The sequence below is a fragment of the Nuphar pumila genome, chromosome 11, assembly GCF_984573655.1.
Source record: "Nuphar pumila chromosome 11, dmNupPumi1.hap1.1, whole genome shotgun sequence".
Taxonomy (NCBI): Eukaryota; Viridiplantae; Streptophyta; class Magnoliopsida; order Nymphaeales; family Nymphaeaceae; genus Nuphar; species Nuphar pumila.
This window is the reverse complement of record NC_143259.1, coordinates 100,714,151-100,724,154: the sequence shown is the minus strand read 5'-3', so window position 1 is coordinate 100,724,154 and position 10,004 is coordinate 100,714,151. Positions and strand designations below refer to the sequence as shown.

Below are 10,004 nucleotides of genomic sequence, written 5' to 3'. Positions count from 1 at the left end.
CTATGAAAAGAAAGCCTATTGCGAATTCCAATTTTTTTTAGAAATATGAGAACATGTAAGTTTCAATTTTCGAGAAGGTTTCACAAGGTGGAGTGATCAGGTAAATTTCGGACATGATGAATTCATTTTGTCATCCAAGGATATATATTATTTTGTTCCTTTTAAGTTTATGAAATTAGTTAAATACAAAATATTTATTGATGAATGTTTTTGTCGGCACTATAGTAATCCACTTGGCAGGGTGCAGGCTATGAGGGTGAAGCCTTTTTGATCCCTGATGCAGCGCGTCTGAGTGAGCTTGAATAAAAAAACATGAACCATCGAACCCGAATGCTAAGGCCAAGCTCCCACCAAGATTGAGAAGTCTGGAGTTTTATTTTTAGCGTGTCTTCAAACACATTTTGCTTGAGATGTAATTTTTAGCAGAGTGAGATTTTTTAAATCCTTGTATTTTTTTCTTGTTTAGGTTTCGATGGCCCGTTAGGATCCATTTGGGCCATCGGAGGGTGTATGCGGGATTAGGGTAGTACTTTTTTTATTTATTTTTGTTAGTTTGGCTATTGTGGATCCACCCTGCTGGATTCGAAATCCAAAACCCGCCCAAAAACATAGGGAGTGGTTTTTTGAAATCTTGAAACCCTCTTTGAGAAATCGAGTGAAGGAGAGAGCTCACCCCTTTCAGCCCACTAATCACTTGCCAAAAGAACACAACAAGATAAACAAAGAAACGAATTAAACCATATAGAGAAATTAAAAGAATCTGAATGTTGATTCGTAGGGAAGATATTTTTCAAAGAACACAAACCAAAATCGAATTATTTAGGAAATAATGATTGATTTCATGCTCAATCAGTGGTTTATGAAGAAAACCTTGAGAAGCAATTTCAGTCGATTCTTTCATGATTTTCTTACATTTTCTGGGAAAACATAAACATATTTTCATTGAATGGTGAGAAATCGCGATCTTATTTGGGTAAAAAAAAAGTCGTCGCTTATTTGGGTATACAAGTATGGATATGGCATTGGTGTGACAATTAGAAATGATCGGTTTGTGTCTTCACAGGTTCAGGTATGATCGGTTTGGGTATTAAAAAGTTCAGGTTTCAGCTCGGGTCTTGATATTTTAGATACAAATAACTGTCAATAAAAGAAATTATAATGGATACATGCTTGATTATTTGGTGATTGCCCAAACCCAATTCATTTAAATAGTCGACAAAATTTTCACGTAAAGAAGAAAAAGGCCCTCACATATATTTGGCCCAAATTAACTGGTTGTAGACGTACACAAAAACAGGGCGAACCCATGCAAAAATGGGTCTTTCGGGTCGGTCCGAACTGAACCACATGGTAACCCTTGCCTTAGTCTTGCTCATTTGCCGAACAGCTGTTACTTCCAACCGCATGTAACCCTTAACAAGACATGCGCTCCAATGCTAGTAATAGACTGAAGAAACAGCTGTTACTTCCAACCATGAAAACCCCATCTTAGATTACGTGAATAGATGGATAGCTGGTGTGCCAGCCCAACATTAATGGATGTTCAGTTACAATTTCCCTCTTAATTAACAACCTTCTCTGCTTATAAATATTCCACAATTTAGCATCACTAACCTGGTTCATACACTCAATACTACCAACATGGCAATTGCACCACCATCTCACCACCTATCGTCCTTCTTCCGCCTCATTATGCTTACCGCTCATCTTCTCCTATCATACTCAACCACCACCTTTGCCGCCGCTGACATGACGACGTCGACGGCCGCCCTGGACATTCATGTTGAGTTGATTCATGTCGATGCACACCGCAGTTTTACCCACTTGGAGCGATTACACAGAGCAGCTAGCCGAGAGAAACATCGGCTTCGGAAGCTGCATCAGAAAATCCGGCATGGTAAACATCAGGCACAAGGTGATGATGATGTCGAAGTTTCGGTTGAGGCCGGAGTCGGTGAGTACTTAATGAATCTAGCGATTGGAACACCCCCACGCTCCTTCTCCGCCATGGTTGATACTGGTAGTCCTCTTGTATGGACACAATGCGATCCATGCATCAATTGCTCCAACAGAGAACCAATATTTAGCCCGTCAAATTCCTCCTCCTTTTCAAGGATGCTACACTCCAATCCTCTCTGTGCCTCCCTAACTTCGCGTGTAACTACATTGGATAATTCTACTGGTGAATGCAACTACAAGCTTGATTATGAGACTCCAGCTACTTCCCAAGGATACCTTGCCATAGAGACGTTCACCTTGGGCTCGGGGAATCGAACCGTATCGTTTAAGAATATTGGGTTCGGCTGCGGCAATCACAACCAAGGTTTCGATGAGGGTGCTGGCATAGTTGGGCTAGATCGGAGCCCGATGTCACTCGTCTCTCAACTAGGGTCGTTAATCGATAACCGATTCTCCTATTGCTTCACTTTGTTTAATGACTCTGTTTACAAATCGAGTCGACTTGTGTTGGGCCACAGTGCTGCCTTGATCAGCTCAGACGCCTCGACAACGCCGCCGCTTGTAGTTAACCCGCTTTTCAAGGATTCTTATTTAGTGAACTTGGAGGATATCAGTGTCGGAGGGAAGCGTCTCCTAATACCCAGTGGTTATTTCCGGGGCGAGTCTTATGGAGTAGCAGTAGGTGGTACCATCATCGACTCAGGCTCAGCGCTTACCAATATAGTACCACCCGCTTACATGTAAGAAACCGTCTCACTTTAATTTCTTGCTTTAATTTGGGGTAATGGGGTACCTAAACCCATGTTCATTGAACAAAACTTGCAACTGATGCATACTTAATATGGTGTTTCACTTGTGATAGGCGAGTGAGGGATGCACTCGTCAAGGCTATCGGTTTACCGGTTGCTGATTCCTCAAAGGCGGGGCTTGATCTCTGCTACCAATCATTGCCAGAATCAGCGTCCATCCCTAATGTTACCTTTCATTTTGAGGGTGGTGATCTCGATGTTTCCAGAAGCCAATATTTCGTTCGCGATCCAGATACAGGCTTGACTTGCTCAGTGTTGATGCCATCAACAGTGCCCATAGTTTCAATAATTGGAGGCGTCATGCTGGCCAACTTCCACGTCCTTTACGACCTTGGAAACAACCTCATCACTTTCACACCTGCAGAATGTGGTAAACTGTGAACCGCGCTTTCTATAACCCTCTTCTGTTTCCTTGGAAGCTCCATGAATGGGACTTTTATTTTTTTGAAAGAGTGGAAGTATTTTTATTCGCTAGTTTTGTAGCAGGGCGATACCTCATCATCATTCCTGCAGACCTCTTGTACTGATTTTACAGATCAAGTGAATTTTATCCTTCTTTAAAAAACAAAAATAAAGAGTGGAAGTTGTTCATTCAATTGGAGTTTCAGCAAGCAAGCACATGTATTTGTACTAATCCCAGTATTTTCCTTTTGGCAATTAATAACATCTCTCTCTCTCTCTCTCTCTCAACAGTTGAACACACTTATGATTTGCATCCGAGCAAGACTAAATGAGGTGCATTTGAAGGAAGCATAGAGTTTGAGTCTCTATGAATGCCAAATTTATGTTTAAAATCATGCACAAAAGAACTACAGAGTTCTCACTGATGATTCATACAAGATTTAAATCCAAGATAATTCTTTATTAAGACATCTTAATACATGTCATATGTTGGGTCCAAAGATTTGATGAAGAAAGAAAAGCACAAACATGACTGACTTAACTACAAGGACCATATGTCACCAAAAAGGATTCATCTCTATTAATAAGACATTTACATGTAATGGTTATATAATAGCCGAGTGCATTTGTTGTGCCTTACCATTGATGAATTACATGTGCCAAAGTGATGCCAACCTATTCTCGAGATTACCAAAACAACATTCGAGCTGTCACTCCCAGCATATATATATATATATATATATATATATATATATATATATATATATATATATATATATATATATATGAAAAACCCGTAATGTCAACTGGGTAGATCATCAAACGATGATTGGATGCGCCTTGCGCATCGATTTTGTGCAAAAAATGAGCATTAGCAGTGGTCACGGCCACCGCAATGCTCTTGGAGGAAAATTGACTTTTAGCAGCAGTCATGACCACTGCTAAAAGTCCTTTTTACGTTAAAATAGAAGCATAGTTGTTGATCAATGCGTGATCAGCTATAGATAATCATCCGATTATGTCAGGCAATTTATGTGTTTTGAGGATCTGGGTTACTATATATATTGTAATTGTGCAAATTTTTTGTTTCTTGTTATGATTATGTAGAAGTGTTGCTGAGGTTATTTATCTTTCAAATATATGTGCTTTGTCTGACCTAAAAAAAATGTGATCTGACACTTCAACTGGATAGGCCTCAAGCAGGTTACAACTTAGTCTTCTTCATCATACAGCTAGTGCCCATTCAATTTGGATTGATTTGGTTATCAATATTGATTGCCTACTTATATAGCTAAAATTGTACTTGTTTTACTCACATAACCTACCTATCTTAGTCGCCGGAACTTGGATCTTGCCGTTATTGGTTCCAAGGATCAATGAACACGAAGCTCAAGTGCAATTTAATCATGGGAGGGGAATCCCAACATTATTAGTTGTTATGGGCACCCCAGAGGCCACCTTTTCCAAGCAGGGTGTTTGATGTTGTCCACTCTGCATGTTGTAGGATTCTTGGTTGAACCCCTCTCTTTCTATTTTTTCAATTCTTTGATACTAGAACAATATGATATAAGTCTTATTTACTAAACTACCAAGTTTCAGAACACAGAGCGACACTACTCCAAGTTAATTGAGACTGATCAGAAGAGGACAGACAAATACATCAATAAATTACAGGAAGGTTTGCGGTCTCGCATGATAACAAGCATGCCTCATAAGTTTCAAGTTGTCGTGATAGTAGCTTCAAGGATTAATACAGACTGGGAGTGATCCAAGGGTATCGTAGGAAAGAGGCTAGCAGCAAGCGATGGGAACAAGAGAAAATTCCCAAGTGGGCAGGAATCATGACTACCTTTCTCCAAGAGAGAGTTTCAAAAAAAGAACTATGATTCATCGGTTGTGAAACTACTACAAAGACAAGGTGTAGTCCAGCCTGACCAACAGACTAACTTTAGCTGCCAGAAGTGTCGCTTGACCTACCTTGAAAAACCATATTGGTCGTGAAACTACTATATAGTACAATGTTAGCTCAAGTTTATTCTCATAATTAATATGCCAGGGATAAGCAACAGTAAGATAAAGCCAAGTATACAACACTTCATATAGAATAGATAGTGATATATTGTTCTTCTCCTGATATTACTTTAATACTCAAGATGAATCAGATGTCAAATTTATGGATTCATATTGCAGCTTGGGAAAAGTTGGTGGATTTCATTTTTTGCAGATTTTGGGTCAAACTGTTTCTTGATTGGAAAATAATTAAGTGGGTGTGCAAAGAATATGCAAGCAAGGACATGGAAAATGAAGAAGGCCTTCCCTTGATTGAGGACATACAACCTTCTGAATATATGTGTATGCATACTGGGAGCAATAAGGAACAAGGAGAGCTCTTATTGAATGTGTCTGTCTATTTCATGTTTTAGAAAAACAACATATTGGTTATATATATATATATATATATATATATATATATATATATATATATATGAAATCACATAATGCCTTATATTTAATAAATAGTCGTTTTGATTTTTATGAAACACACACACACACACACTTTATATATATATATATATTGCAAGTTTGATACCCAAGGTGTGCATTGGCCATTTTTACAAGACAACTAGAAAACCACATCTTTACGGATGGGGCTTGGAGAGAAAGGAAGAGAGACATATTCAAAAGGCAAAAATTTGCTTAATAATTTTAATGAAAATGAAGAAGTTACACTCATTGTTGATCTATTTCAAAAAGAATTTCGACTATGAAATTGTTGCATATGAATTTTTTTTGTTAGATACATCATGTGTTGCCTGCAAAGTATCTGTATGCTCTGGATTTTCAAAACAACACTTGGTCAAAACTTCATGGATTTTTTTTTCTTTACAGCAAAATTTAGAAAAGGTTTTTAGCAGCAGCAATAGACGATAATGAGTTGTCAATTTTAGAAAATGCTCAGCAAGTTACAGGTATCTGGCCAAGCACTCATTGACCATTAAAGTATTCTATTTATGAAAATGAGTTATTTATTACAAATATTACTGCTTGAAAAAACATTATTCTTTAAAACTGGGTTTGAAAAGGAAAGGGTTCAACATTATCTGAAGAAACCTTGGAACTCGATGTCGCCTTGCTCCGCATATTGCATCAGAGGTTCAGTACATATATCCCCCATAAAACGGTGTCAGAACCATTGTTGGTATAGTAGGAAAACATTCAACTCAAAGCAAGTATAAATTATAAAAATACACGGAGCCACTTAGGGCCACAGTTCGAAACGATGCTTAATTCTCCAAGACTTAGTGTATATCACAAAAGCCTCCTTAGTGCCACAATTGAAACATCAAAACTCAAGTCTCCAAGACTTGGTATATTTGTATCCCAGGAATCCCAATGAGAGCTCATCGAGCTTAGCTTAGTCATGCGGATACAAAATAGGTCTTTGCCCTATCGGTCCAGTATTATATTGATCTCTATACCTTTCACATGGTTATACGTGAATCATCAGAACAACGCACATTCATTCATTCATTTATTCATTGTTGAACCTAGAACTAATGCATTGTTTCGATATTAATCATTCACCCCCTAGTACAGGGGAGAAGCTTGAACTTCGACATCAACGTGATGTTCTAGAGGTTTATTATTCTATGTATTTTAGATACCCCAGAGGCCTGATGACCCTATCCATGGTGGGGCGGTAGAAATCATACCGAGATAATCCCACCAGGTAATTTTGGATGCATCCTCTACTGCACTAGTGGGGTTCAATCCTTAGATCTTAAGGATAAGCCGACCTCCAAACCTTCTGAATGGCGAGAGGTCCCTTGAACTCTTTGGTTGATAATAAATCCATGTCACTCATGGTTATACCATCACTGTCTACCACGGTGAGCATAAGTCTTAAATGGGTTCGGCAACATAACCATAATTATAAGACATTTGAATGCCACTTAGGAAAATCAATGTGTTATGCACTAAAGGACATATCTACCCCAACCCCATTCAGTATTTGGAAACACGAGCCACCCATGTGGTCAAGGGACTATCGTTAAGTTTTATTCATATGCATGCAAGACTTCGCCCTCGGCATCAACGACCTTCATGAGTGTTTCACTCCTTTCGGGTGGACAACCAACTCTGACACATCACCCTTACGAGTCTTGTTGTATAATAGTATTTCACATGAGCATGTATATACAACGATCACCATTGATTGACTGCTTGGCATATGTAGATGCAACAAGTACTGACCTAGTCAAGGCACAACAACTACTCTAGTGCATCGACACTTATGTGTATGGTGCCCTTACAAGCGGCGGTAGCACTAGCCATTCAGTCTGAGTTCCGACAACAGGGTCATCATTGTGTCATTCAAACTTGCTCAAGAAAGTAATTTGCCAAATATTTCGGCATCACTTTCTCTGTTTGACAGAGGAAGCTTGATGATCCTTTCTACTTTATGGAACGTTACTTAACAAAATTTTGGCAGCACCTTCTCTGTTTGATGGAGGATGTGATATGATCTTTTTAAGTTCAGTGAGCATCTTTCAAAAAATTTACCATCACCTCCTATTTTTGACGGAGAAAGCGTTATGCTCATTTAAGCTCGATGAACATCTTTTCAAAAAATTCGGCAGCACTTCCTCTCTTTGATAGAGGAAATATTATGCTTAAATCGGGGATAGATGTGCACTGTTGTGTGTACTTTATGTCTATCATGGTTCATTGGAACCTAGGCCTTAGTTAGGTCATGCACACGTGACTTAGGAGGTTACGTAAAAGCGGTTTTACACAAACATTGAAACATTTCCAATAGGGGTTTCTTTCGTCAATCAAAGTCTTGATCATGGATTGGCATATGGAATCACATTTGGTGATAGGAGTTGACCCTCATTTATGTACTTATTTATGCACAACTATATATAATATAAGTAAGAGCATGTGCACGATATAGCGCAATGACATAAGTGAAAGTATATTTAAGGTTCAGGTGGTAAAATCGAACTAAATAACTTGCAAAAAGCAAATAGGTATATATTTGAGAAAAGCAGGATCCATGACATCATTTGATGCGATGACAATCTTAAAAGCATAAGAAAATACATATATATTACGGAAAGCAGGAGCCTTGACATCGTTCGAGGCGACGATAATCTTAAATACATAAGCAAATATATATATATACACACACATTACGAAAAGCAGAAGCCTTGGCATCGTTCGATGCGAGAATAATCTCAAAATCATAAGCAAATAGATATTTATTGCATAAAAAGGGATCTTGAAATTGTTCGACTCAACTACAATCTCAAAAACACAAACAAATATGTATATATCGAGAAGAGTAGAACTTTGGTATTGTTTGATGCACAAATCTACCCAAGATATGTGGTAGTGCTCCGACATGGTGGTTGAGGCACTCCTAGGTCGTGGTCGGCATGTCCTTTATGTTCGGTACGGTCACAACCAAGAGTGTCTCTTAAAGCTTTCAATGAAACGGTAATACGATGAGATCTAGACCAAAAACCGGATTGAACACTCATATTCCAAAATACATAATGAGTTAGAAATTTGATAGTTCTCTAATAAATAATGGTTTCAAAATATATGATGTTGATAAGTGTGTCTATAATAAAGTAGATTATAATTATATTATTATTATTTATTTATGTGTTGATGATATGCTTCTTTTTTGTTCTAATAGTGAATGCGTAAACCAAACAAAGATTTTTATCTTTCATGTTTTATATGAAATATTTGGGTGTTGCAGATGTTATTTTAGGAATCAAAATTATGAGAAATAATAATGACATTACATTATGTCAATCATATTATATTGAGAAAATTCTTACAAATTATGGGCGTGGCTACATACGCCGAGTAGTCGATCAAAGGTGATCGTTGTATATATCTGCTCATGTAAAACACTATTATACAATAAGACTCGTATGGGCCAACGTGTCAGAGTTGGTTGTCCACCTGAAAGAGGTGAAACGCTCGTGAAGGCCGTAGATGCCGAGAGTGGAGTCTTGCATGCATATGAATAAAACTTAGCAATAGTCCCTTGACCACATGGGTGGTTTGTGCTTAAAAATACTAAATGGGTTTGGGATACATATGTCCTTTAATTCATAACACACTAATTTTCCCAAGTGGCATTCGAATATCCTATAATTATGGTTATGACGCCGAACCCCTTTCGGACTTATGCTCACTGTGGTAAAGAGTAATAGTACAACCATAAGTGACATGAATTTATTATGAACCAAAAAGTTCAAGGGACCTTCTGCCACTCAGAAGGTTTGGAGGTCAGGTTATCCTTAAGATCTAGGGATTGAACTTCACTACTGCAGTAGAGGATGCATCCAAAATGATCTAATGGGGTTATCCCGGTATGAGTTCTACCACCCCACCATGGACAGGGTCATCAAGCCTCTAGAGTATCTAAAATACATAGAATAATAAACTCGCAGAACATCGCGTTGATGCTAAAGTTCAAGTTTCTTCTATGTACTTGGGGGTGAACGGTCACCACAAGATCTTCTTCATGATCTTCTTCTTCATCTTATTCTTCATTGTTTACCCATCCACTTGGTATATCATTTGGATCACATTCTTCTATGAATGTTTCATCGACCAATGAAGATATGACATACATTTCATGCGCAACATCGTGACCATAAGAGAAGTCATAGATATCATCTGATTGATAGTAATCACTCTCTTCAGTTAACTTGTTTTCTTGTAACAGATCATACTCAGGGTATAGTTTGGACTTCACCTTGCAAATTGCCCACCATTCATTTCTATCTGACTTTTTTGTACACGGAT

At 38.1% G+C, this 10,004-nt stretch overlaps 1 protein-coding gene across 1 annotated transcript; it reads left to right on the top strand.

Moving 5' to 3' along the window:
• The first annotated feature begins 1,641 nt into the window (after positions 1-1,641).
• LOC149822610 (aspartic proteinase nepenthesin-1-like) lies at positions 1,642-3,149 on the top strand. The gene is made up of 2 exons (XM_089980327.1): positions 1,642-2,699; positions 2,822-3,149. Exons 1-2 carry the CDS (start codon positions 1,642-1,644, stop codon positions 3,147-3,149), a joined length of 1,386 nt encoding a protein of 461 aa, XP_089836453.1.
• The last annotated feature ends 6,855 nt before the right edge of the window (positions 3,150-10,004 follow it).